The sequence below is a fragment of the Mandrillus leucophaeus genome, unplaced genomic scaffold, assembly GCF_000951045.1.
Source record: "Mandrillus leucophaeus isolate KB7577 unplaced genomic scaffold, Mleu.le_1.0 Scaffold154, whole genome shotgun sequence".
NCBI classification, from domain to species: Eukaryota; Metazoa; Chordata; class Mammalia; order Primates; family Cercopithecidae; genus Mandrillus; species Mandrillus leucophaeus.
The window spans coordinates 3,470,701-3,498,210 of record NW_012101521.1 but is presented as its reverse complement, the minus strand read 5'-3'; the positions used below and the strand labels follow the sequence as shown (position 1 = coordinate 3,498,210).

The 27,510-nt window shown below is 39.1% G+C and overlaps 1 protein-coding gene across 3 annotated transcripts in view; it reads left to right on the top strand.

Annotated features, from left to right (window-relative positions):
• The window catches only part of PITPNB (phosphatidylinositol transfer protein, beta), a 67,792-nt gene extending 41,756 nt beyond the window's left edge, over positions 1-26,036 (top strand). For 2 of the 3 annotated variants that reach the window (XM_011975358.1, XM_011975355.1), the window contains exons 8-12: positions 3,968-4,045; positions 17,498-17,608; positions 19,248-19,370; positions 22,770-22,855; positions 24,064-26,036. In XM_011975358.1, coding sequence (XP_011830748.1) covers positions 3,968-4,045; positions 17,498-17,608; positions 19,248-19,370; positions 22,770-22,817 — 360 coding nt within the window. In that variant the 3' untranslated portion in view covers positions 22,818-22,855; positions 24,064-26,036. The remainder of the gene's footprint in view (positions 1-3,967; positions 4,046-17,497; positions 17,609-19,247; positions 19,371-22,769; positions 22,856-24,063) is intronic. The other variant, XM_011975357.1, reaches the window with a different exon arrangement.
• The last annotated feature ends 1,474 nt before the right edge of the window (positions 26,037-27,510 follow it).

Sequence of the window (27,510 nt, the reverse complement as noted above, 5' to 3'; positions counted from 1 at the left end):
CTCTACCAGCCTGCCCCCCACCTCCTACTCACTTCCCCATTCATAATTAGGAGTTAAATCTGGGCTCAGGGACATTTAGTTTGGCTCAGCACAGACAGATTTTGTACTTTCATTTTTGGGGGCAGCCACTATGCTCAAAGATTCATGAAACTAATATTCTTTGTATTCGAAATGAATCTGGTTTCTATTGAGAGTTTCTGTTGAGATCTGTAGTGAGCAACAGATGTACACCCAAGAGGTAGCACAACTTTTGTATTCCAGTGACAGAAAACAGTTATTTATAAGAAATTAATGAGTGTATTCTGTGGCTCCAGTGTGGAGCCTCAGTAATCCATTTATTTACCATATTATATTTTATTTTGTTCTCCAAAGGGTATCCTGCCTGTTTTTCTTAAATAAGAGTTTTCAATTAAATAGAGCTGTATTAACACTAATCCGAATATACCTTATGCTGATACCACTGTATTTTTTCGTTGTTCAGGCACTATTATTGGTGGAGCAAGTAGTGTCTAGGGATATTACACCTAACTTGATAATGATGGTTTTACTAAGCCCTTATCCTGGCCAGGCCTCTGGGCATTATACAGATAATTAAAATTGAATCATAAAAAATTTTAAACACAATGCACCTTAGCAATATTTTTCTACTTTTAAACATGATTTTAAAACCCATTTTAAAAAATGCATTTCCTTAGCCTGGTGAATTTGCTCTTTTTTCCCAAGGATTACAGAAAGTGCATAGCAAATTCAGCCTTCAGAATACCCAGGAGCTGAAGACTCAAGTAGGCTACAGCTGTCTTCACCCACAGTATTCTAAAAGAACTAATGAGATGAGAAGTCTGCAGCTGGTGGCAAGCACAATAAACCATGAGCCAAGGGCTTCTCTTCATCAGAGCCTCCCCTTTCCCCATGGGATCCCAAAGGAGACAGAATACTAACAAAGCCAGCAGGCTGTCTCATTCCACACTATTGCTCATTTGCAGCTATAATTGGTAGCTGAGGTTGCATTCTGTATGCTGAAACTGTCATACATGAAGGAATATATTTGTTCATTGTGATACGGACATAAATCGTTCAGTTTTCAGATATAGCAAGACCAAACTAGATACCCAACAGTGGAAATGTAGCAAAGAAGATATTGTTCAAAAAATTAGGTGTTTGTTGTGGAAATACAAAACTGAGGTTGTTAAAAAGCTACTTCCTGCTTCTTAATATCTTACCACTTAATTCAGCTGATTAAACATTTACATATTCTTCATATTCAAACTAATGTAAAACAGAAATTTTTAGGTTTTGACAAGATTCATTCTCATCTTTCAAGGTTAAAGTGCTATTGTTAATAATTGGGTTTTGTTATGTTTTCGGTATAATGTCTTTAATATTTTTCTGCTTTGTATTCTAGAGGAGAAAAAGCAGAGAGGGGAAGACTTCATTTCATATATACATGTGTATATATGTATGATATTTTACATGCAGTTGTGCTTCATAGGAAAATCCACTTTGATATCTCTAGTGCTGCAGCTTCTTGGTATTTTTGAAACGTGGTTTGATTATCTGGCATTTGTTGACACCTTTTGCCATCATCCTGTGTGGTGTACCAGAATGTGCCCAGGACCAAGGCTAAGGAGGCTTGAGTTGAAGTGCTGGGGTAGTTGAGCCCTACCACGTCCTTATCACACTGTGGTTTTAGCATCTTTCAAATGATGGAGCTTGGGTGGTCTTTACGGTTCATTTCACTTCTATGATTCTGTGAATCCATAGTTCAGATTTTTCTCCTCTTAAACATGATTTTACAATCCATTTTAAAAGTGCATTTCCTTTGCTGGTTTTGTTTGGTTTTGATTCTGACAGTAATTGTCTCCATTCTCTGTTGGCAGTTAACAGGTACTTCCTGGTTGAGTTACCTGTTCTTTGTTTGCCTCTTTCTTTATCCTAACTAGACTGATTCTTTAGGAGCCAGAACTGTGTTGGTTCTCCTTTACTTCATCTGTTTCCTTGAATTACCTCTTATTAATAACATCTGGTGTGCTACCTTCTGTATGATGGCTGTTCAATAACTAGATTTTGATTGAGGGAAATGATGCTGAAAGTGATTATTTGATACAATGTTAAATACTTTCAAGTTTTGAAAAAAAATGAGCTTGCTTTTAGGTTTTAATTCCAAGCCTCTGACCTAGAAGAAAATGTTTTATGGTGTTGCAGGTTCATTTATGTTAATAGAGTAGCTTATTTCTCATTGTAAATCCAGGTCTTGAAACCACCTGTACACACAGTTGATTCTTTTGTCAATCAGAAGTGGAGTTATTCATTTTTAGGATGAAGTTAAAAATTGAAGTTTAAGAACTCATACTTGCTGACAGTAACTGACCTTTCTGCTGCTCTGCCCAGACATAGGAAGTAAGTCCAGTTGTCCAGCTCCTTGCAGACTGTCCATCCCAGTTTGTCATTCCTGGGTAATGTTGATGCCTGTGGCTGTGCCACATTGCATGTTTTAAAGCATTAAGTCTCAGTATAGTGAGACCTATTTGCTTGTTTAATAATTTTAGGTTATTGTTGGTCCTTTTTGTAGACAACCTTTAGAGAGGCTTCAAGTTCTGGGTCACATATTTACACAGTTATCTTTCTTTAAAGTTTTGTTTTCTCTCTGAACTGAACATTTTTCTTTCCTCACATAATTTGTTTGTAACTTTCTCTTTAGGAATTATTAACATGGCATATGCACTTACTGAGTAACTGTTAAGTTTTGAGTGGCTGCTTCTCAACGTGTTTGTTTGTTTGTTTTTGATTTGCGGAAAGTTCGTATTATACTGTAGAGCATGTTCAGTTCTTGCTTTTGCTTGTACTGGCCTTATCTCTAGAACAGTGATTTTAGTTAAGGTTTCATATCTGACATATCTGAACATTTTTCACTAAGTATGAGGTCTCTTCACAAATTCCGTAAAGGACCCCAGAGTCAGAAAGTCTGCTCAAGAAGCAAGGGACTCTCCCCACCTCTCTTTCTTTGCAATGTTTTAAACTGACCAACTGACCATGGTCAAGTTACTGTTGTAAGTCTCTCTTATTATTGTTATTAATATGGGCTCTAGCTCTTCAAAAGTAATTTTATCTTTTTTTCTGGAGAGAGAGAGAGAGAGAGTATGTGTGTGTGTGTATGTATAACGACAAGAGAACTTTTGTAAAGCAGGTAGATTTTGAAAGATTTTCTTTTTTCATTTCCTCCATTCTGTCAGGAAAAGGATATACTAAGGGAAACAATTTACACACACTAGAACCCTGAATAAAACCTTTATTTTAGAGCCGTTCCCCTGTGGTATATAACTGAGGCAGTCCCGTGACACCCCTCCCTTGCCTCCTTTAACAGTAGGGGGCTGACATGAGTGCACTCCTTTTGTGAGGAAGCCAAGCCGTGTGTACCCCAGGGCTCTCTGAACAAGGGTTTAGAGAAGCCAGTCACGAAATTGAGATGTCCACCACAGACCCAACTGTAGGAAGAGGTTGGGGGATTCTGCAGAATCCATAGTTCTGATTTTGTTCCCAGCCACAGTAGTTGCTCTGGCCAGCATTAACAGTCCAGTGTCATCATCTCCCTGTAGTGTCAAAACTGGGATGGGTATGTTTTATTCTTTGAATGTGATTATCCATTTATCAAAATACTTAAATTATTAAAAAACTGTTGGAAGGTTTGTTCTTGGAGACAGCTGTCCAGTAACCAGAGTGGATTACTAGTCCAAGACTTTTATTATTTCTTATTATGTAGTTATTTAGCCCAAGGTAAAAGTTTAGTGCAAAGGAAACCAAACTGAAAACAATGGACAGGTCCTGAGCATTTTTCTACTTTTACACAAAAGCACAGTGAGTCTGATTGATTTCTGTCTTGTGTTTCGGTAGCTGCAAAGAGCTGTTCTGGCAAGGTTAAAGAATATTCTCTGGTTTTCTTCTCTGCCTCTGACTTTATTTTGCTTTGCAGGACTACAAAGCTGATGAAGACCCAGCATTATTCCAGTCAGTCAAGACCAAGAGAGGCCCTTTGGGACCCAACTGGAAGGTACCGGATGCTGACCTTTCTGACAGGCATAGTCTTGGCAACAGAACACTTGACAGGTCCTGAGTCTTGAGGAGCTGGTGACGTTTAAGTGAAAAATAGAAATGGCACAAAAATAGTTTTATTTGCGATAAGGACTTACAGCCAGTTGCAGTTGGCCAGCAAATCTGTGCTGCATTAACAACTAAACAGAGCCAGACTGTCACTTTCAGCATAATGCTGCTCCAGTAACTCTTAAAAGAGACAAGTGATTTAGTCTTTGGGGATTGTAATGTTCTCGTTTGAGACCTGAAGCAGTATAAAAATCCATGTTAAATGAAGGTCTCTAGTTTAAGTTTAGTCTTAGTAAAAACTGAACAAGTTCCCTTCACCCAAGCTCATATTCCTGGACTTTTAATAGTTATATTTTTGGAAAGCAGGACACAAGCGAGCAATTTTTGTGGAAAGTAGTTTTTGTTTTTGTTTTTTTGAGATGGAGTTTTGCTCTTGTTGCCCAGGCTGGGGTGCAGTGGCACAGTCTGGGCTCACTGCAGCCCCTGCCTCCTGGGTTCAAGTGATTCTCCTGCCTCAGCATCCCAGGTAACTGGGATTACAGGCATGTGCCACCATGCCTGGCTAATTTTGTATTTTTAATAGAGACGGGGTTTTTTATGTTGGTCAGGCTGGTTTCAAACTACCGACTTCAAGTGATTCACCCACCTCGGCCTCCCAAAGTGCTGGGATTACAGGCGTGAACCACCGCGCCCAGCCAGTAGTTGTTTTTAAATAAAGTGCACCCCTTTACTTTATTCATGGAAGTAAGGTAATGTCAAGGTAATAATTTAAATTGCTATAGAATATAATGCATTTTAAAGACATCTGCTAAACTAAATGACAGATCCTTAAAGAAGTTTTAATGTGCTATTGGCAAGTTATTACAGCTAATTTGACAGAAGAAGAGCATAAAAACTTAAACATGCCCACAGCAGATTTTCTACTCACAGGGTCTTACTTGGTAACCAACCTTTCTGTGCTGAAGCCAGTCACAGGTCATCGATAAATGATGTCTAGATACTAGTTGTTGCATGCAGATAGAGGATTACTGTTACAGCCCCACAGAGAGCTCATTGAGTGGTTCTTCATGGGTGTTAGACTGTTTTGTGGACCGTCTTGTGCATCAACTATAAGGAAAAAAGAGTTTAACTTTGGTTTATAAGAAATGATTCATAACTATCTTATTTTCACATTTGTTCTCTGGGTAGAGTGTAGTTCAAAATTCTCCCAGTTTTAATACTTAGCACGTTAGGCCAATCTTGCGTTACTATAAAGAACCTGAGATTGGGTAATATATAAAGAAAAGAGACTTGGGCCAGGCATGGTGGCTCACGCCTATAATCCCAGTACTTTGGGAGGCTGAGGCCCCGGGGTGGATCACCTGAGGTCAGGAGTTCAAGACCAACCTGGGCAACATGGTGAAACCCCATCTCTACTAAAAATACAAAAATTAGCTGGGCGCGGTGGTGCTTGCGTGTAATCCCAGCTACTCAGGAGGCTGAGGCAGGAGAATCACTTGAACCGGGGAGGCAGAGCTTGCAGTGAGCCGAGATTGCAACATTGCACTCCAGCCTGGGCGACAGAGCGAGACTCCCTCTCAAAAAAAAAAAAAAGAGGTTTAATTGGCTTACAGTTCTGCACACTGTACAGGAAGCATAGTGCTGGTATCTGCTTTTGGGGAGCCTTCAGAAAGCTTACATTCATGGTAGGCAAAGGAGGAGCAGACGTCTCACATGGTGGAAGTGGGGCAGGGAAGTGTGCCAGGCACTTTTATACAACCAGATCTCATGTGAACTCAGAATGAGAGCTCACTTATCACCAAGGGGATGGCTGAAGCCATTCATGAAGGATCTGCACTCATGATCCAAACACCTGTTAGAGGCTTTACCTCTAACATTAGGGATTTGCATTTCAACATTGGGGATTGCATTTCAGCATGATATTTGCGCAGGGACAAATTTCCAATCTATACTACCCAGAAAGTGATGTATACCACTTATAAATTAACAAATTCAGCCTGTTTGATGTAAATTTGCTTTAAGGGATTTAGAAAATGTCCCCACCCTTTTCCAGATTTCTAGCTTCAGACTTTAGAACTCAATCTTAGTTGGAGGGGAAGCCCTTTGAGATTTCACACTGGTCTTCTAAACAAGGACACCATGCCAAAGAGCAGCCCAGATGGTGGCTACCTCCACTGGCGCTGTAACTTCTAAAAAAGTACGTCTTATTCCAATGCATAGTAGCTCTAGCTGACAATACTTTTACAGGGAGTAAAGGGGTATGAGGTTGAGACCCAGAGGTGAATTAAATATTGTATTTTCTTGAAATAAACATTAGAAGACAATGCTACATTATGTGGTGGGCTTTATGTTTGGGCTCAAATCCTTCCTGTAGGAACTCCTAACTGATTTTATAACAGGCAGCAAAAGTAGTTTGATACTATGAGTTGTGCCGATTTCTAACTTTTTAGGAACTTGGAATATATACCATGTCTAGCCTGATTTTTAACTGATACGGCTTTGTCTTTTATTATTGACTAATGATTGAAATTCTAGAATAGGTTTAATTCTTAGAAATAATGTGAATTTTATATTTCTGCAGGTTGCAGAACTGCAGTTTTTTTCCATTTTCACCCCTGTGTTAAACAGTAACTTATTAGGCTGGTAGGGTGCTGGTCGTTTCTGCCCATTTGCCTGTTGATTGTTCATTTTATCTAGATGATGGTGGATCCAGCTACTCTTATAAATTGAGCTACTGCCTGACTGAATTTATGTGAATTACTGTGATCTCAGAAATAACTAGTGCAGTCAAGAATAACTAACAATAATTAAGCCATCCACTCGCTGCTGTGGAGGGAAATAAAGAGTAAGAAGATAGCTGATAATATGGCATACAGGAAATTAGGAACCTTTGGACTTGATCTTACCAGTGTCTTCTGTAAACATGTTTAGCAGGCCCTCTTTGCCAATTACTGTCCTGGTGGAGGCACTGAGGGTAGCACTAGGGAACGATAATAGTTGGAAATTTTTATACTTCTGAAATGCAAGGAAGTAATAGAGAACAAACATATAATAATTATGGCTTAAAGAAAGAAGAAATCTAATTGTGGACCCACTTACCCAGGGTTGTGTGGAAGAATGTTCTTATAGAAGAGCTGCCTGGTAGTTCCACGGTCTCTCTCTCAAAAGGCCTCCGTGAGCCATTCCCACACTTACCCTTCAGCAGAAACCTGCCTTACCAGTACGAATTCCAAAGTCTATTTGAAGCTAAATGCAAATCTCATGATGTCTTTGAAACGTTTCCTTATTTGTCTGATGGTGATATTTTCCCTCTGAATTATTGCAGTATTTACTTCCTGTCTGCACCAGACTGACTAGGGGAAAATAAACTTTTCCTTGGTACCAGGTTCTGTACAAGGTTACATTTAATCTTTACAACCTTCGTGTGGTGTAAGTTCAGCTGCTTTATTTTATATAGTTGAGAAACTTGGGCAGAGAAACACACGTAATAGTTGTAGGAGAAACAGCACAACGTCTGCCATTTCTGGAACACCTGATTCAGTGCTAGTTATAGCAGTGTGTAAGGTATGGAGATGTAGCAGGTTTTAACTCTTAATCCAGTGACTCCTAGATCACCATTCTGTACCTTTTATGCCCTGTTGCATCATTGGCAATTGTGTGACTCCCTATTCATGGTATTTGCCAGAATTTGATAATTTCTGTTACACTAGTGGTACGTTTTCAATGGTCAGGGAATCTGTAAGTGTCAGAGGCACTAAGGGAGATCCATTAAAAAGCCATTGGGAATCTACACAAGTTGCAACTTAACGCTCACTCTGAGCCTTGATTTCCACATCTCCAAAATGGAAATGATTTTAGTAACTACCAGAAGGTAGTTGTAAAGACTGGGTGAAATAATGTTAAGTTCTCAGCACAGAAGAAGTGCATAATCAGTGTTAACCGTTATCATTGTCATCATGCTTTTGTCTTTCGTCTCTTGGGGTTGCTGAGATCTATAAATGTGACCCTGTATTTATGACATGTAATTCTTATCTGTCTAGTATCCAGAGAGTTCCCCTCATTCTAGAATGTGTTCCCCTCGTTCTGGTATCTAGGGATTGTTAAACACATCCAGGTTCACGTGTCTTTACCCCTCATGGTTATATATGTTTAATGAGTGATTTTATTTGGTTATCCATAAAGTAGAGAGCCACACGGTTTAGAGAGGATTCACTAGCCAGGGGATGATGAGGTTGCTAAGGAATATATTTTCATATTTTCCACATTTGTTAAGAGTACAGACAATTTTTTTAGCCTATGATGTGATACATATCTTTTATTTTTAAAAAACTACAAACCCAGAGATGCAGGCCTCAGTTGTATATTTATTTTCCCTCTGAAGAAAGAATTTTTAAAATCTGAGTGCATGAATTATATTTTTGTTACTTAGGATTCAGCACTTGATGAAGTGACTGTGTGCATAGTAATAGGAAAGCGATTTATAACCTGATTAAGAATTTTGCTTCAAGGCAGAATTGTACATTTCTGATGGATGTAAATGTCTTGCTTCTCTATAGCACTGTGTGCACGTGTGTGTGTGTGTGTGTGTGTGTGTGTGTGTGTGTGTACCTGTTTCCATTTGTTTTTAGCTTTTCAGTTTCCCTTCTCTGATTTGAGTGAGGAATTGTCATTTTAACAGATTGAAACACTACCTTTGAAGATTGTGGTTTCATTTTTATCCCATGGCAAGGCCTCATTTCTTCCTTCATTTAAGCCAGACATCTCTTGAAGATTTAAGCTTCTGTGTCTACAAATACATGATAGTTAATAATTAGGCCTCTAAAGGTCTTTGTAGGAGGCTTTGTCAAAGCGTCTCTGCCTTATAGGGCTTGATGTGTCTCGGAAGTCTCAGCTAGAGCTCTGAACTTCAGAATATATAAGGGGATCCGGTCAAATAAATAAGTTGATCCAGAAATTATGGTGGTTTTTAAATTATCTTTATGTACATGTTCTTTCTCATCATAAAGGCATGCCCCATTTGTCTTTTGTGTTAACTCTAGCCTGAGCTAATGCTCTGCAGTCAGAGCTTGGCTGTTCAGATTTTCATACTGTTTAGCTGCTCAGTCAGCTTTAGACTCATTCTAGAACAGCTGTAGAGGCCATTCTGGATCCTTCATGCCAGTGGAGGGAAACCATATTTGTGCATGATAGAGATGTTAATTTGTTTCATGCCATGCTACCAAGATTTCTTTCTTTTTCTACCCCATGTCTGAAAAGATGGTGGTACACTTGGTGTCCGTGACCTAAGATAAGGAAACTGCAAAATTTTTTTGGCCAGGGATAGGAGGAGTAGAAGTGAGTGATGAGGGAAAAGTTGAAATTCAGGTGTGGAAATCTCTTTTGAGATAGAGAGTGGCAGGAAAGCCACCCAGAGACTCAGGTGGCTTATGAGCAGTGTTTTTTACTGGGTAGCCGCCCTAGTGGAAAGACTGGGAGGTGCTCTCTTGTTTCTTAGCCTCAACATGTCTGTGAGATCCAGGGAGGATACAAAGCATTTGAAAACATGTTCCCTCCCTGTAATCTCACATTTGAAACCCCATAGTGGGTGGCATAAAGAGGCTTAGTAATTAGTTTCTGGTTAGACCACATTTTGGATTATGTATAATAAAGCAGACCTTCAAGCATGGCTGAGTTTTTTTTAATATCTAGTTTGATGACTACATTTTTAATTTGATTTTTAAAATAAATATATAGCACATAGTATGTACTAATTATGTTAACTCCTATAGAGGATACCAAAAAAAAGAAAAGCTTTTCCGTGTCTTTAAGAAGCTAAGTGCTCTAAGAGCAAAACTGATTAATTCTAACCTTATCTTGGCTGTGGAATGTCTCTGTTCTCAGGCAGAGTTAAAGGATTCAGGCACAGATGAATGAATGTCTTATTCAAGTTCAAGAAGTGATTTGGCAGTGTGAGCTTCTTGCAGAGATTCTTCCAGACACTTCCAGAAACAGTTTTCTTCATGAGTTTCATTTGAAGGTGAACTTGGGGTTTTGCTTGAAAATAGTGTCACTCCTGGAGTTATCAGACACAAGCATGAAGCATATAACATAGTCCTCTTTAGTGAAATGGGTGTGAGCCACACAAAAAATTAGGTTTGGAGGAACATGGAAAATGTGACTGATTATCCTCTCACAGGCAGTAAGTTTTCCTGTCTGGATCTTATTTCGCCTATTTTTGTGAAATTAGATTAACCTACAATTAGTTCAGTCTTTTTAAACTCACATTTAGTCTCACGTGTACTTCTTCCATTTAATATTTTCCATTTGCCCCACCAGATGGGACGACTCCACCTTTGAATGCCACTAGAGTCTTGCCGATGACCTTCTCATGGCTCCCGGTGTGTCTTGGGTTAGGGCGGTGGTTTATGTATTCCCTCTGTCTTCCTTCCCCCCACTTCCTCCATCTCCTGTTGTTCACACTGAATTTTAAACGATAGGCTTTGTGTCTGACTTACCTTGATACAGGTCAGTGCCAAGCAGGGAGGTTTGCTCATAGTAGGGGCTTGTAAGTATTTGCTAGATTCAAGTTAACTACCTTAAACCAAATAAAAATCAAGTAAATGTTGGACTTCCCATGTATTTACAGAAATATAATGTCCAATGTAAGTCTGTCAAAATGGCTACTAAAATAAATGGTTACCTAAATAAAGTTTAGGTTACCTAAATAGAGAGAATAGCTGAGTTGGGGGAATGGGGATCTGCTTGAAATTTCAGTACATAGACGTCAGATACATTTCGTAATCTTGTGTTGATATTTACTGATGCACACACACTGGCAGCACTCCCAGCAGTGCATTTATTTTTAACTTTCTTGGTGAAATCTGGGTTGGAAACTTAACATCACAAAATCAGCAGCTGAAATTAAGCATTCACATTCCCTTAAATTGAAAAATGAAAATATGAAGACAGTTATGAGCCTTATAGAAACTGCTGTGTCTTTGCAAAGTGTTAATTCTGGTTCAGTGTAGCATATACCTATTCCATCTTCATCCCAACACAGTTTTAAATAGGAAAAAGTATGTGTAAAGTTGACAAATCTCATGAAACTGAGGGGACTGTATTTTTAGAAAATACATTTCCAGAATGCCTTTGGATTCTTTTTAAAAAATGTTAAATCTCTTTTACGTTTGTTTATATTTGTTTGTCACAGATTTGAGAAACTAGTTCTTGTGGATAACATGTACTGATTGCTCACTCTTCCAGTTAAACACACTGTGTTTTGTTTAGTTACATTGTGTGCCTCTAGTATACATTACTCCCCCTAAGACCTCATCCACATACCTTAGAGTAACCTAATATGTGTTGTTAAATTAAAAACATGACTCGGGCTTGGGAGTTTCATTTACAGTTAGAAACATGAAATGTAAGGAATTCAGTGAATATACAAACTATTTAAATACGATTTTGGAAACATTTCACAACTAGTGCTTACTATATTACAGATGAAATTTAAATTACATAGCGATGAGTCATAATTTGAGGTTCTTGTTAGCCCATGACGTTCATCTTGTAGAACTTTTGATTGTTCTCTTTGTAATCAACCATTCTTTACCCTTTTAAGTTGTCCTTTTAAATTTTCATGCTTTATGTAAAACTCAGCAAAATCATTTTATCTACTTTCAGATTAGTCAAGAGTTAACTGTTTTGCCTTAGAGAAGGAAATGTTAGGTTTGGGCTGGATTGGAGTTGTGTGTTAAAGATCTTAATTCAGATTTTGGTTTTATTTGCTTTGGGGTTGTTTTTTAGCCAATGAAGAAGAAAGAATCAGAAAACTTTATTTAAAACTTTTATTTTAGGTTTAGGGGGTACATGTGAAGGTTAGTTATGTAGGTGAACACATGTCACGAGGATTTGTTGTACATAGTATTTCTCACCCCCGCTGATACCCAATAGTTATCTTTTTTGTTCCTCTCCCTCCTTTCACCCTCCCCACAACATTTGTATTTTTTAAAGTCAGAGAGGAAGCTTTGTCTTGCCCCAGGCTGTGAACCTCTTGAGAGCTGGGCAGAGACTTCTGGAACTTCTTTGGGTCTTGTGGATTCTAGAACATTGCTCTGAGTGTGGGGTCCCAAATATTTGCCCCTTTGAGATTTTTCACATTTTGAAGGTTACACATTTCTTCACTAGAATGTTGCTGATGCCCTAGAAGTGTTGATCATTTTATTTTGCATATATACCTTGTAATTACTTTAAAGAAGAATTAAATATGGGATGGACTAAACTTATGTATTAAAGATCTTAATTCGGCTTTTAACTTGATTTTGTTTAGCTTTGTTTAGATTTAATTTACTAAACATCAGAAGAAAGAAGCCAAAAGCCAGATTGTTTATAGTGAAAGAAGAATGAAGACTTGAAATAGTACCCAGATAATTTAGGGTAAAGTCAGTCTTTGTCCTAAAATACTCTGCTGAGGGCAAAAAAAAACTTTTTTAGCATCAATTTGTTTCTCTGCGTATTTGGTTTTTTTAAAATTTTAAATGATAATTTTGAAAATAATTGTACACAAAAGAAAATAAAAATTAGTTGTCTAATTACTATTTTTTGGTATATTTTCTGATTCCTGTAGTTTATTTTGTTAGGAATGTTTATACTATACATAGATACCTATTTGTATTAATTCTCCTTTTTTTCCCTCCCACATTGTTGACTGTTATTTGAATTTTTTTCTTTTTCTTTTTCTCTCTCTCTATTTTTTGAGATGGAGTTTTGCTGTTGTTGCCCAGGCTGGAGTGCAATGGCACGAACTCAGCTCACTGCAACCTCCACCTCCTGGGTGCAAATGATTCTCCTGCCTCAGCCTCCCGAGTAACTGGGATTATAGGCACCCGCCACCACAGCCAGCTAATTTTTGTATTTTTAGTAGAGACGGGGTTTCACCATGTTGGCCAGGCTGATTTCGAACTCCAGACCTCAGATGATCCACCTGCCTCGGCCTCGCAAAGTGCTAGGATTACAGATGTGAACCACCGCAACGCTGGAAAAAAATGTTTTTTAATGGCTGTATGCATAATAGCCCATTATATGGAAGACCTGTGAAGTATTTCACCCCTCTCCTGTAGTGGGTATTTAAGTTAATAATTAATAAGTCCAGATTTTTGCTGTTACCGGATAAATCTGTGGTATTATTTCTTTACTTGATTAATAGGATATATTTCTGAAAGTGGAATTACCAGGTTAAAGGGTACAGGGTAGGATATGAACCACTTTTAAGACTTTTTATTACCTAGTGTCAGATTTCACTCCAGGGAGATGATACCAAAAGGATTCTTTTAGGTTATTGTACGACATTCGGACATTTTCACTATTTTCTGTGTCATCATAAGTATGGAGACTTTCAAAGCCATGTTCTTAATCAGTACTTTTAAAAATCGTAGCTCACATTTAACAGATGACTCCCGCAAATCATTTTGAGAATTGTATGAGAACTTTTAGATATCTTGTATACATTAATAATAATGATTGAAAAAAAATGTGTGTAGCTTGTGTGCTCTCAACTTCCTTCTGGTAATATTTATGTTTTTAGGCAACAAGCTGTTGTTTTTTAGTTGGGTGCATGTTCTTCTCTGAAGGGTTTTTAAAAAAATAATTACTTGTAAATTGGATGGAAAGCAAAAATCAGATTGGGACTGAATATACATTTTAGATTTGAAAAGATAGCTTAGGGAACTGGTTCCTTTTTGTCCCATGGCTTATAGTTTCTAAAATGAATTTTATAGATCAATGTTACTTTATGAATTACCAGTATTAATTGATTTGTGCAGCTTGCCAGAGTCACTAGAAAGAATGTGAGAAATAAACTTGGTTAATTGTTGAAGTCACGTATGTGTACTCTGTTCTTGGAGCTCAAGTTTAGTGTAGGCATATGTATATTACAGTTAGCTTACTCCTTTAATTAGAACCATGCTTCATCCCACTGTTTTTATAAAATTGCTGAAGAATTCTGAAGCGTCAGTGTTCTAGGTACACCCAAGATTTTTCATTTAGTACAAGGTGTCCAATGATTTGAAGTTGTAGAAGAAAGCTTTCAGCAGCTCATAATTAATAGGACCTTCTAATGTTCAATCTGGAAAGTATCTTAGAGTTCATCAGTGGTTTGGTGGGGTACTCAGTCATAGAGGAAATTCACTGTGGGTGGGTGGCAGGCTGGGGAATATTTTCTGAAGCCCAGGCATATTGTAGAATAAAACACAAAATTACAGGAAGTTTTAGGACAAGCCATTGGATGTCAAAGATGTGTAATGTTTACCACATACAGCCCTAGACCAATCCTGGCCCTCAAGAACCTTAGTTCACTCACCCCTGCTTTTAGTTTTTCCTCAGTGGAGAATGAAAAGCTCTGATAGAGTCTAGTTTTCCTGTTACAGATGGAGAAACGAGGCCCAGAGAGAGGTTAGTGATCCTGCCCTGTGTTAAACAGGAAGTTACCTTGCAACCCAAGTCCCCTTACTCCTAGTCTAGTGCTACTGTTTGGCAGCTGTATCTCACAATTAAGTGCCATATTCTGCATAACCCAAATTGTATTGCATATGAGGATTTTCAGTGACATTCATTGGATTAGAAAGTACTTCAGCATTGGCTCGTTGTTTATTGGTCAAATGATCTGTGGAAGACGAACTTTGTTGTCATTTCAATAAAGCTGGGCACTTAGAAGCTAGCTGTGTCTTATGGAAGGCTTGTTGACGCTTCTTCAGGAGCCCAGCTTAAGTGCCAGGGGCCTGCAGAGCAAAGGGAGGAGTATGTAAATATTTGATTGTAGCCCAAGCCAGCATCCACAACAGGAGGGTGTTTCCTGGGAGAGAATGTTGACACCAAGGGCAGCATTATTTACATAATTATCCTCTTCTCTACCAGCTACATTTATGTCCCCTGACAGCACGTAGCACAGAGTAAAGGGTAAATGGTGCCACGTAATACTTGCTGAATTATATTATATTACTAAAGTATACACATACACATACATCCTGAATTTTCACATTGGTACTCTGTTTTATGGGGGAAAAGTCATGGAAAAATAGAGCTAAGTTAGCCAAGATATTTTGTTAACAGAGCTCACCTGCAAGAGGACAGTTTGCTATAATATTTTTATTTAATTGCTTACTGGTGCTACCTCATTGATTTAGCCCATGTATCAGGTTATTCTTCAGAAGATGAAATGTTACTACAGAACAAATGTCTTGAGAAAAGTTGATCAATCATGAAGGACTATAGAACATTCAGTCGCTTAGTAATACCAGGATAGAATTTTTTATATAGCATATCCCTAGAATTAACTTAAAACTGCGCCATGGTATATAATTTGGGGGAAAAAATGTGATCTGGTGCTTCATTCACATAAAGGAAAAATAATCTTGAGGTTTAGAATAAGACCTAGAAATTAATCATTTTTTGAATGTATGTGGCCGATTTGAGAAAGAATCTTTGCTCACATGCAGCTTTTTGAAAGTGGGATGAGTTGAAGCTAGTAAGTTGAAGCTGACAAGCAATGGTGGTGGCACCCAGTGGGACTGATCCAGTGATGTCTGGGCACCACCGTGTAAAGACAAGGACAGCGGTGAAGAGGGAAGAGCCCATGGGAGAGGCTGCTTTGGCCTTTGACTCAGTAATTTAGTTTTTATAAAAGGGGTCCCCGTCGTGTTGCACTGACTTTCTTCTCTTAGGAGGCAACTTGGTTAAAACTGTCTTGCAGATTCAAAAGTGGTCAATACAGCACTTATTAAAGAACAGTGGAAAGAGAGAACTAACATGTATTAAGCCCTTCAGTCTCACCTACTAAGCATGGAACATAAACTGCCTTGCTCAGTCCCCACAACCGCACAACAGTCCTAAGATGATGTCACCTTTTTTTTTTTTTTAATCATCTTGTAAGCACACCAACACTGGGGCTTCAGGTTTACAGAAAGGCTCCTTTCCCCAGACCATACTTGCAGTCTGCCTCTGCTCTCTGTGGTGCTTTGGTATGTGCCTTCTGCAGTAGACTGAGCCCTGAGGGCTCACTGCTATGCACCTGTTCCAGGCTTTTCTGGGTCAGCTCAGGAGTATTTTGGTCTTCTGCACACATCACCTTGGAAGTGGACCTGTGTATTTAAATCACTGATGTATGCTGCAAGCTCCTGGTCCACCCCCACTCACTCACTCCTGAAAATAAACATGCTAGTATATTGAACTCACTAAGTAAGGCAAAGCCTCAGTAAGACTCACAGAAATCATCAATAATAACATGGGTTGCAGTGCCCCCCACCTCTCATCCCAGTTTATTTATTTCTTTATTTTTATTACTATTTTTTGAGACAGAGTCTTGCTCTGTCGCCCAGGCTGGAGGGCAATGATGTGACCCCAGCTCACTGCAACCTCTTCCTCCTGGGTTCAAGTGATTCTCCTGTCTCTGCCTCTCTAGTAGCTGGGATTACAGGCTCCCACCACCACGCCCAGCAAATTTTTGTATTTTTTAGTAGAGATGGGGTTTCACCATGTTGGCCAGGCTGGTCTCGAACTCCTGACCTCAAGTGATCTGCCCACCTTTGCCTCCCAAAGTGCTGGGATTACAGGTGTGAGCCACTGTGCCCGGCCTGTTTATTTTTTTTTTTTTAGAAATAAGATCTTGCTATCTTACCCAGGCTGGTCTCCAACTCCTGGCCTCAGGTGATCCTCCCACCTCGGCCTCCCAAAGCTCTGAGATTATAGGCATGAACCACTGTGCCCCGCCTCTCTTGGCTCTTTAAAAAAATAGTTTATTTTCCCTTGTTACCAGAACAAGTCTTGATTTGATTCCTGACTACACCATTTAAACTGTGAGGTGTAGTCATTTGTGGAAATTGAAGTCTGTATGTATAGGATTTACCTCCAAATATTTGGTAATTACAGATCACTTTTGCTGTTGCATCACTTTTCGTATCTCCCTTCTATTGAAAATACCTCAGTTAATAAACAGTACAGGTCCACTTGCGAATATCTGAAGATACAGGAGAAAGCTGAATTTCCTTGTCATTTTTTATTGTGCCTCACCACATCAAGGGAGTGTGGTGATGGTGTTATGAGAACCCTTACGTATTAAAGGCTCACTATTGATTTGATGTGAATAGAATTTGGTATTAATATGAAATCTGAATAGTGTAATTTGAGGCAGAGCAACATACCTATTAAACTTTAGAGCTAGGAAGTAACTTGGTCTGTGGAAGGAGGGTTTACAGCAGGGGAATACTGCGGCTTTTGCTAAAATGATTTCAGATTTTCAAATATCTGAATTAAACACATGAGATTGTAATTTTCTTCATGTATGTCTGTGATGTCGTTACACAACAGTCAATTTTAATGAAAACATAAATATTTAAGTCACAATTTCTCCTTTTCAATTTTTCTCATCTAGAAGGAGCTGGCAAACAGCCCTGACTGTCCCCAGATGTGTGCCTATAAGCTGGTGACCATCAAATTCAAGTGGTGGGGACTGCAAAGCAAAGTAGAAAACTTCATTCAGAAGGTAAAAATCTGTTGAAAACGTGGTGACTTAGATTTAGGGTAAGATCGGAGCTAGCTATTATTAATGGGCTATCTTCTCTATTGTTACTTTTTTTCCCTCCTTTATGATATGAAAATTATTGTCCCTACATAATTCATTTCAGCCCTTCTTTATACCTTGAAGCAGCAAAGACAGATGGCAGCAGAGGTTTTAAGGGACTTTCTTTGGGGACAAGCACAACAGCTTTTCATTCAAAGTGCTTACCTTATGATTTGCCCAGCACTTCTGTAGAGAACCCTTTTCCCCACACAGCACGTCCCCAAGAGGACCTGGTGTTCTGATCCTGGCTGGAGGGAGAGAGCGAGCCCAGCTTGCTGAAGGGCTCCTCTGCCTCAGCTCAGCTGGACCCTTCCCCCTACCCTCCATATCTCTCAGAATATATATGTGTGCCTTGTGCTGTCACAGGGGAGGGATGTCTTCTTTAGAGGTCCTTAGTGAAAATAGGCACACTCTGAACTAAGGTACACAATCTGATGATCCAAATTCTACTTGTTTCTTTTTTATGTCTTCTTTATTAAAGTGAAAGTAACATGGGCAGTTAGATCTAGGAGGAGGGGAGAATTGGAATTTTATAAATGCACACGGTTGTTACTACCTAGGAATGTTGAAACATTTCCTTGGTATTTACTTTTCCTGTAGGGTGAATATTTATTCTGTTATTATTATAAAGAAACCCTCATTATCTCTCAGATCTCCACAATTAGTAGTGTCTGTTTCATAATAACTTTTCTATTTTTAAACTATAGCTGCTGTAATACTTTATAAGACAAGGATCTCAAAGTGCTGGAAACTTTGATTGTCCATGGGCCTGCTTGCAGTTGGCCCACAGTAGGCATTCTGTAAATATTGGTATTCTTCCTTCCTCTTGGATCATAATCATAGATTAACAGTCCAGTTCTGAAAAAATGGAAGTCACACATGTAATTGAGAAAATCCTTTCTATTCATGGAAAAATATTTTTAAGTTGAAGGTTGTCGAGAAATACTTACTGTTCCATGCAGTTTTCTCTCTTTTTGGGAAAGTTGAATAAAACTTAAATAATCCTGCAATTGAAACCACATTATATACATGGTTTTTAAATATATTTATAATAGTGGCAGCAACGTGTTGTGTAGAAAAATTAAGGGAGAGTTTGTAATGATTCTTAATTTAATAAAAGAACCCAGGACTCTTTTCTTTCAATGCATTATTGTATTCCACTTCATAGTGCATGTTAAGAATGACAATATATAGTTTTATAGCAGAAGAAATCTAGTTGACCTTTGCTCATTGACATTTAGAAAAAGGTAAAAATAAATCAGGCCCAGCAGGAATGTGTTGGATTAGGTCATACACACCACATTTTTTTAATTTCTACTAGATCATGACACCTTTGCCTGGGAGATTGTTTTCCACTTCACAGGGAAAGGTTCTTTTTTTTTTTTTAATTTTGCTGTACACAATGATAATAAAATGGAATTATGATTTCCACAAATCTACAGAGTAGTCTTTTTGAACCAAATGTGTAAATTTCATGGGTTAATTGGAACATGTAAAGTTAATGTGTCATTAATCTTAAGTTTTTGTCATCTTATGCTACTTTTTTTCTTTGCTTTAAAAGCAAGAAAAACGGATATTTACAAACTTCCATCGCCAGCTGTTTTGTTGGATTGACAAGTGGATCGATCTCACAATGGAAGACATTAGGAGAATGGAAGACGAGACTCAGAAAGAACTAGAAACAGTAAGACTGGCTGTTCTATGGCAATTCTCTAATTTTCCCTTTTCTAAAACTGTATACATGCTTGTAAATACAGAGCTAGAATTAGGAAGAGTGTTATTAAAAGCCATTCCGTATTCTACTTATTCTCATCAAAATGGAGTTTCTTAGACACTGCTATTCCTTCACATATTCTGATCTCTCTTTTGTTGAGCAGATTGTGTGAAGGTAGACTAGAGTTTTCTCAGTCTAGAATTTGTTACCTGTTAAATATCTAATGCTTCTGTATTCTTTCTTACACACAAACTCTAGTTCTCTATGTTGGTTCCTGGTTCACAGTCCTTTTAGACACTTTGCCAGACTAAGTTGCTTTTGGCTCAGTTTGTATCACAGCAAGTTTACAAATGTTAACACGATAAGTCCTAGTTCGCTTTTTTTGTAGAAAAGGTAAGGCTAGTGGTATTGTTACTAATTCTGGAAATGCCTCCTCTGCTTCTCCCAACTAGCAGTGAATCTTTATTTCTTCCTAAGCTTTAGGCAGATTCAGGTGATCCTTGGGCAAGAGGTCAGCATGCCACAGTTCAGTGTTACAGCCCATCCCAGCTGCTCACCACCACTAGTGGGCAGGGCCGGCAGCCAGTGGGCGTCTCCTCTCTCGTCGGGATGGATGCTTCCCTGGCTTCCTCTTGCATGTGTCTGGTTTTGTTTTTGCCCTGGGCCATGTTTGTCTTCAGTTGGCAGTAAGGCCCCATGGGTGAAACGGACCCAAGGAATGTCCAGGGCCTGCTAGTGGTTTCCATGTGGTCATCTTGAGTCCTGCCAACAGGCCCAGTTTTGGAAGCCCTGCAGGTGTGAGCATTTGACAAACGCCTGCGTGTGAGGCAGAAACTCCATTTAATCACAGGAGAATGGCAGCAAATCAGATTCTTTGGCACAAAAGGAAACCTATTTTTCTGGCACATAGCATCGTAAAGAATCTGTTTAAAGTTGCTTACTTTTGGTGATTACAGCAGATCTGCTTCTAATTAGTTTTATATAAACCTTCTGAGAGGACTAGGACATATTTTCTTTATAAGGCAATAAAATATTTTAACCTTATCTTATACATAAAGTAAACTATAGGCAGACTCCAACTTATGAATGGATTTTGTTCCAAAAAATTTTGATTGTTTGAAATTTGGAACATATTTTATAAATTAGGGTTTGGTTTCTAGACTAGCCAGCGGAAGCCTCTTTGACTCCAATTTCTCATACTAATACTAGGGCTCTGAGTTCTGGATATAGGGAATAGGGTGATGAAATGGCAAGAGCGGAAGATACCCCCATCACTTCCTTGTTTTTATTCTAGCCACAGGCAAAACATTTAAATAGGCAACAGCAGGTCATGGGCACTTCCTACCTTTCTTTCCAGACCTCTCTCCCACTTCTGTGTTCCCTTTTTCAAGAGTCAGGTGCCTTTCTCTGACTCTGTAACAAGCACCCCCCTGGCCCTCGATACCCTATCCAGTTTTGGTCCATTTGCCTTGTCTGGTTTCACTCCCTTCAAGTGCCCAAGTCTCCAGGAATACCTGCCAGCTCTGCCTTCAGCCCTTCCAAGCTGCTGGTGGGTGTCCACTGAACATGAAACAGAAGCAGCAAGAGACAGCCATCCACACTAAGCCCATGATGTAGCAGTGGCATTTTCAACAAGGATTTACCAACAGCTCAAACCCTTGGGAGAGAGCCCTTCTCTCAGTTTTTAATTTTTATACTGAAGAACTGTGTGTCACATAGGGAAGAGTAGTTACCATTGACCAGGTGATAAATATAGCCCTCTCTGGTTTGGACTCTGACCCCTACCTATCTCTGGACCCCTTGGACAGAACTTGACTGAGATTTCTTCCCCCAGGGAAGTGCTCTTGCTTCCCTAACAAGTTCTCAGCCGCACGATACCTGAACACAGAATGGTCCCAGCATCAACACGCTGTGACCCTCCGCTGTGGAGCTGGTGACTCTTGCTCTCAACTATGGCAGTGGGCCTGCAGGTGCAGCTGCTGCTCCATGCAGATCAGTTATTTGTGAGCTGGAAATTGCACTCCTGAAGAAGGTGTAAGATAGAGAAGTAAAAGGCCAATTCCTTAGACAGTGTCACCATTCTTATACCCACATTGCTGAAACTGATTAACCCCCTCATAAAGCTAGTAGAAAATCTATCATTGCTTCACAGTGAGGGTACATAGCAATTGCTTTGTCAACTATCTCAAAAACATTTTAAGACAAATTTCACCATTAAGTGCTGCATCTTAACGTTGAATCCCATTTAAGTTATTTTGCTGTAGGTCATTGGGGAGTGCTTGATTCCACATCACAGAATCAAGATGCTGCTGTTTTGAGTCCTAACAGTGGCTTTGTGAAAGCATCCTCAGAATCTGGGCAGCATCAAGCCTGCAGGCCAAGAATGCCTACCCGGAAAGCACCTGCCTCTTGAAGAGGCATCCCATTTTAGAGTCCTCTTTACCATGCTTTTTCCTTGAGGTCCTGACCCCTGACACCTGATGATAGATTTTAATGACGTTATAATGCTCTTAATTCGCAAATATTTTAAGAATTGGATTTCTTTCAAATGGGTTTTGGCCCTGGAGAGAATTAGTATCTTGAGAGGTTAGGCACACGAGGAATGCCCCTGCCTATGATCTGCAGGGAACTGCCCTGGGGTTGAGGCTCAGCGGCTGAAGGAGGACTTTAGGTTAACGTTTTACCTGTTTGTTCTTAACTGGCACTTCTGGTACAGGGGTGGGGGTGAGGATGTGTTGAGTTTTAATGCATTTATTGCATTTGTTTGTTTTCTGTTCATTTGGTTTTTTGTTTTCTCATTGAGTTGTGTCGCTTGTCTGGAGGCTATTGTTATGAATGCTGTCCTTTCTAATACATCTGTGTGCCCTTCATGGTTTGCCATACATGTTTCTGTGCTTGCCTTTTCTTCCTTTCATTCTCCCTCCTTTCAGTAAACTTCCATTAAAGGGCTCCGCTGAGAGACCCTGTTCTCAGAAGCAGCAGAGAGGTGTGGCCCACACCCTCATGGCTTCCTTGTCTGGCCTAGGGACTATACAAATGTGGACCAGACCTTTGGGACGTTTTCTCACATATTGGCAAACAATTTATTTACCCATTGGCTGTTTTTCATAATTTTTTATCAGTCTGCAGGCTTTTGTTTTTTACATTTAAGGATAGATAAACTTTTTTTGTGCTAAGAAAAGCCTTTTGCAAGAATGTCTTTAAGCCAAGGTTATTTGAGGGGCCTCAGAACTTCATTCTTAACGTGGATATGGTTATAAACAGTCAGCCATCACTTCATAATTTCTTCTAGATCTTTTTTCTCCCCTTGCTTACTAACCCCTATTTAGAGTCTGATTTCAGCAGCTCACAATTTTATTTTACGTTTAGATGCGTAAGAGGGGTTCCGTTCGAGGCACGTCGGCTGCTGATGTCTAGATGAGTCCCCTGTAGGGTCAGAGACAATATCAAACTGTGTAAGTGAAGACCTGGGTAAAAAGATGTTTCAAAACCTGTACCTTTTGGTGATGGGCAGTTAACTTGCTGAGCAGAAGCTCTTAAGTGTTAAATGTGGTTTTATTTTTAGAATTTAAAAGATAAATATTTTAGAAATTAATAGTGAACACTTATTATATAGTCTTTAAAAATTTTACCTGTGGACCAGGTTGAATTTAGTAATCCTGGGTTAGTTTTTAGTGTTATGGGTTAGAACCCAGCCGCCAGGTGCTCTTACTCATCATGTAGCACATTGTCCTAGAAGCTAGCTGATTTTTCGATACCGAGTTAATTGACCTGGTTCTTTGTAGAACCATTTGTGGTTAGTAAGGAAATATGTAAAATCACTTGAGATCAAATAAAGATTCTCTATCCCATACCATACGAGCCAACCTCAATAATTTGTTTTGGCTGTAATATTTTCTGTGCACCAGAAAGTCTTCCTTGATATTTCATCTTCAGTTATTACAGTTAGCTGTACTCTGTGTAAATGCACTTTAGTTTTAATTTATGGTGTAAAACATTTCTGTGGTCTTATTTCTTTAAAACATTATATGCCCATATAACAGATTTTCCCAGAGATGCAAAAAAACAGAAAATCAAAATCTCCCTCACAAATTGAAACCAGTGTGAGTAAACAAAAATCGACAGTATGCTGTATCATTTCTTTATATTGAACTATGATGTTTATTAGAAAAAGAACGAGATGTAACACTCTCCTCCCTCCACTGTGGTTCTTTGCTGCCCCACATGAGCTACCCGCTCTTTTAATTTTTGAACATTGGGATGAATGAAGTGTTCAATTGTGAGAAAAGCTAGTTGTGCCAAATAAGAATGAAGTAACTCTTCCAAGATTCCCCCAAAACACTTTTAAATTCCATGTTCATTAAAAAAATAATAATAAGTTATTGTTACTTTTGTTAAACTCTCCTAAGTTTTTGTGATTTATTTCTGCCTCGACTTTATTTTCCCCTCTGATGAGAATATATTGTGGCATTAGTAGTAAGACCAAAATCTTTTTAAACAGATGAAAATTGTAAGATGCAGTAGTTGGGGTACATTTTCTGCCAAAAGTTTTGATACATTGAGAAATTTTTTTTTTTTTGGAAAGTGTGTGTGACAAGCTGCTGTCTAACATTTTCTGTCTCTATTTTAACACATTTTGCACTGTCTTTCACTTTTCTTACAGTTACGTAATCAAGGTCAAGTGAGGGGAACAAGCGCAGCCAGTGATGAGTGAAGAAGAATCTGACCAGTATCTTGCAGTGTTGACGTTTCCCAGATGTGTGCTTGTGATGATACACACACAAGCACAGGTTCTCCACCACGTGTGTATATATGTATGTGTGCATATGTCTGTAGCTGTATATAAAGCGCATGTAGAGCTACAGATCCAGATACACACATTTGTGTATATATGTACATACAGACATACTGAAGGGATTAGTACAATTTCTCCAAAGTACTGTACCTATCTTCAGCAAGAATGCAAAAGAAAATATTTTCAATATATATACCTGGAACAGATTTTAATAATTATCAGAGTAATACCATTAATGGACAAATTGACTGCAATGTAATACTAGCTGGTATGTTTCATAAATGTCAAGTTGTGGACCAACATATATAGCCTTTTATTATTTTTCTCTTCTTTTAAGTCAGTTTCTTATAAATTTTTATTTTAGTCCCATAAGCAGTAGACTCCCACAGAAAATTTCTTCAAAATTTTTTGGTATTCCAGGGAATCTGGGGTGTAAACTCTGAATATATTTATAACTATTTATTTCTGGATGGTCATTATCTTGTAGCCAAATTTGACAATATAAGGTAAGGAGCAAAGTTACAGGCCAGTTTTTACTTGTTCGCCCTGAGGGAAAAATCCTTAGAAAAAAATTCTGGTTTTTATTGGATTTTTATATTTTAAATTTCAAATATTTTTCTACATCAAACCTAGCAAAAATGGAGATGACGGTTTCTGATTTATAATATACACTAGACAATTTTCAGCCTCCTGTTAGGCAAACACATTGATGGAGAAATTAGTCTTAATAGGATTGTAGGCTGTGTAGAAAAGCTAAAAGTATAGCACTTCACGGAGTCTTGTTTTGAAGATGACAGTCTGTAACTACAGCTTGGAAACTATGCAAATGGTCTAGATTCCTCAGAGCTCACATGATAGGATATAGTTAGTGATGACATTTTGCTCTTCTTGTGGAAACACACACTTCAAGGGGGAGATAGTGACATTGAGATAGGAACAGTTTAAGATGCAGTGTGAGTCTGGCCTGCGCGGTGAGGAGGCCCCGCCAGGAGGCTGGGGGACCTCTGACTGTGGGATGTGCTCTCAAGTAGGATGTCATCAGAACAGGTCCTGAATAGGCATCATGAGAATGCTGGTCAGAACGGGCTGCCACTTTTTTTTTTTTTAAAGGAAGGAACAATAGCTAGGTTAGATTTTTATCAGCTTTCTCTGTCTGAATCCAGTTTTTCCCCTGTCAGTCCTGGAAGCTTGAATAGAATTATATTGTTGAAGCCTTCAGGTCACAAACTGTCTTTTTTAACCTCCTGTCCCTCCTAAAACACGCCAACCCCTGCAGTCAAATCACATTAGTAATCTGATTTGCTGACAGTCCTGTCCTGCCTGCTCCTTGTTTTCCCACATGTCCTGCATCCCTCCCCCACTGGAGTGATTTCAGTGAATCAGACAAGGAAGGATGTTTAGGATCACTACTGCATTGCAATACCCTGTTATCCTCAGCAACAAAACCCACATTTCATACATCCTTTGTGTACTCAGGATAAAGACCGATGTTTACTCTCTGGGCACTGTTGTAAGATAGGTTTTGTCAGAGCATAATCATTGTCTGCAAAGTGTTTGGTGCGAGGAAGATTATTGCTAATTTTGTGAAATAAAGAGTCTAGCCCTCTCCTTTTAATGAACTTAACTCTCGCTGGCATCTGTAGTATCATTGGGAGCTTAGGCACACATGGAAATGAGAGCCCGGCGCATGGATTTTAATGTTTTTCTAACAACTGTGGAGATTTGAGGGAATGTGTGGTGAATGTAAAATACCTAGTTTACTTGGCAGTCTCTTGTGTAAATTACAGTAAAACAAAGTAAATGAAATTTAAACAAAAAATAAATTTGATCACAAAATGCCACTTGTGTGCTTGAGTGGTTGTTTCCCTGAGCCACTGGTTCGGAACACCTCAGACCACTACTCTGTTTTTCGAGAACTCTGTCATTGGCAGCACTGCCACTCTGGGAAAATTGTTTTGTTTTAATTGCAAATTCTTATTCTTGAAATGTACCTGTGCCACACTAAGTGGTTACGTTTGGTTTCTTAAGTAATTTTCTGTCTTTAAAAGCTAAGCAGTAAACTAAAGGATTACATGTTATTAGTCTCAGCGGTTTTCAGAAATTCTTTTTAAAGGGGAAAACAGGGAAAACCCATCGTATTTTTAAAGCACTTAGTAAGGATTTTGCCATTTGATTCTGATTGTTTGAAGATTAGGTCTTTTTGGTGCGGGGTCACCTTTTACCTCTCCTTGTAGGATTTAGTCCTTTCCAGTCTACTTTTTTGTGCGTGTCACAACCATATTCTTGTGGTTCTGGCTCACATTGTAGAACTGCTGAACATAAGGAGAGGTAGCCAGCTCGGCTCTATGGTTGGATTTAATATATAGTGTCATATGTTGGGATATCTTACTGGTTTGTTTTCTGAGGTAAGTTTCTTAGTGTTGTGTTTCAGACATTGTGTTTGCGTTTACGGTGACACTATCATTCATGCACTTGGCCATCCGAGCATGGATACAGTGAGCCCTCGGTTCTCTCTGCCAAGATGAATAAAAGCAGTGTACGTTCCAGCGTGGGAGACAGACATGTGGACAGGTAAATTACAAGGCAGTGTGATTAAGAGTGGAGAGCTGGTTGAGAGAGATCTTAGACACCATCCTCATTGTATAGATGAGAAAGCAGAAGTCGCCAAGGCAGCCTGGCAGCTGGGACCCAAGAAGCCTAGGGTGCCAGTCCTTGGGCAATGTGGGGTCAGGCATACCCGGGGCCCTCCTGGTTCCTGGCTGAGTCTTGGACTTCTTATCTCTCAATGGAGGCCATGATGCCCAGCTGTAAGGTGGTCAGGGTCACTTGAGACACTGTCCTGTAGCACAGTGGGGTGATTCTTCCCTCCTGTTTCATTCATCTACCAAACGGCCTCCTAATTGATCTAAAATCACTTGGATCTTTTGTCCTTGTGGACCTAACACTTGGCTTTTAAAGTTTAACTTCTGTCCCCTCTTCAACTTGCTAAATTGAAAAGTGTTGCAGCCCAACCTCCACAGATCTTCTCAGGAAATAAGAGACATTTGTTAACATTTGTTTTGTACCTTTCCTCTCAGCAGCTTAGTTGACAAGGGCAGTGTGTGGGATTTCCTGTTCTTGCTCATTTGGAAAGAGAATGTTCTTTGTTCTTAGACCCTCAGCTCTCATGTGAGAGCCATAGAATGTTGCGAGGTGGAGTTCTGTGGATACAGAAGGAATGTTTTCAAGTTAGACTCACTGCCAATGTTAGGATTTGGGACTTTGCATGATTGGGAGGGAGAGGGAGTGCTGGAGAATAGGTTAAAAGTTGTCCCG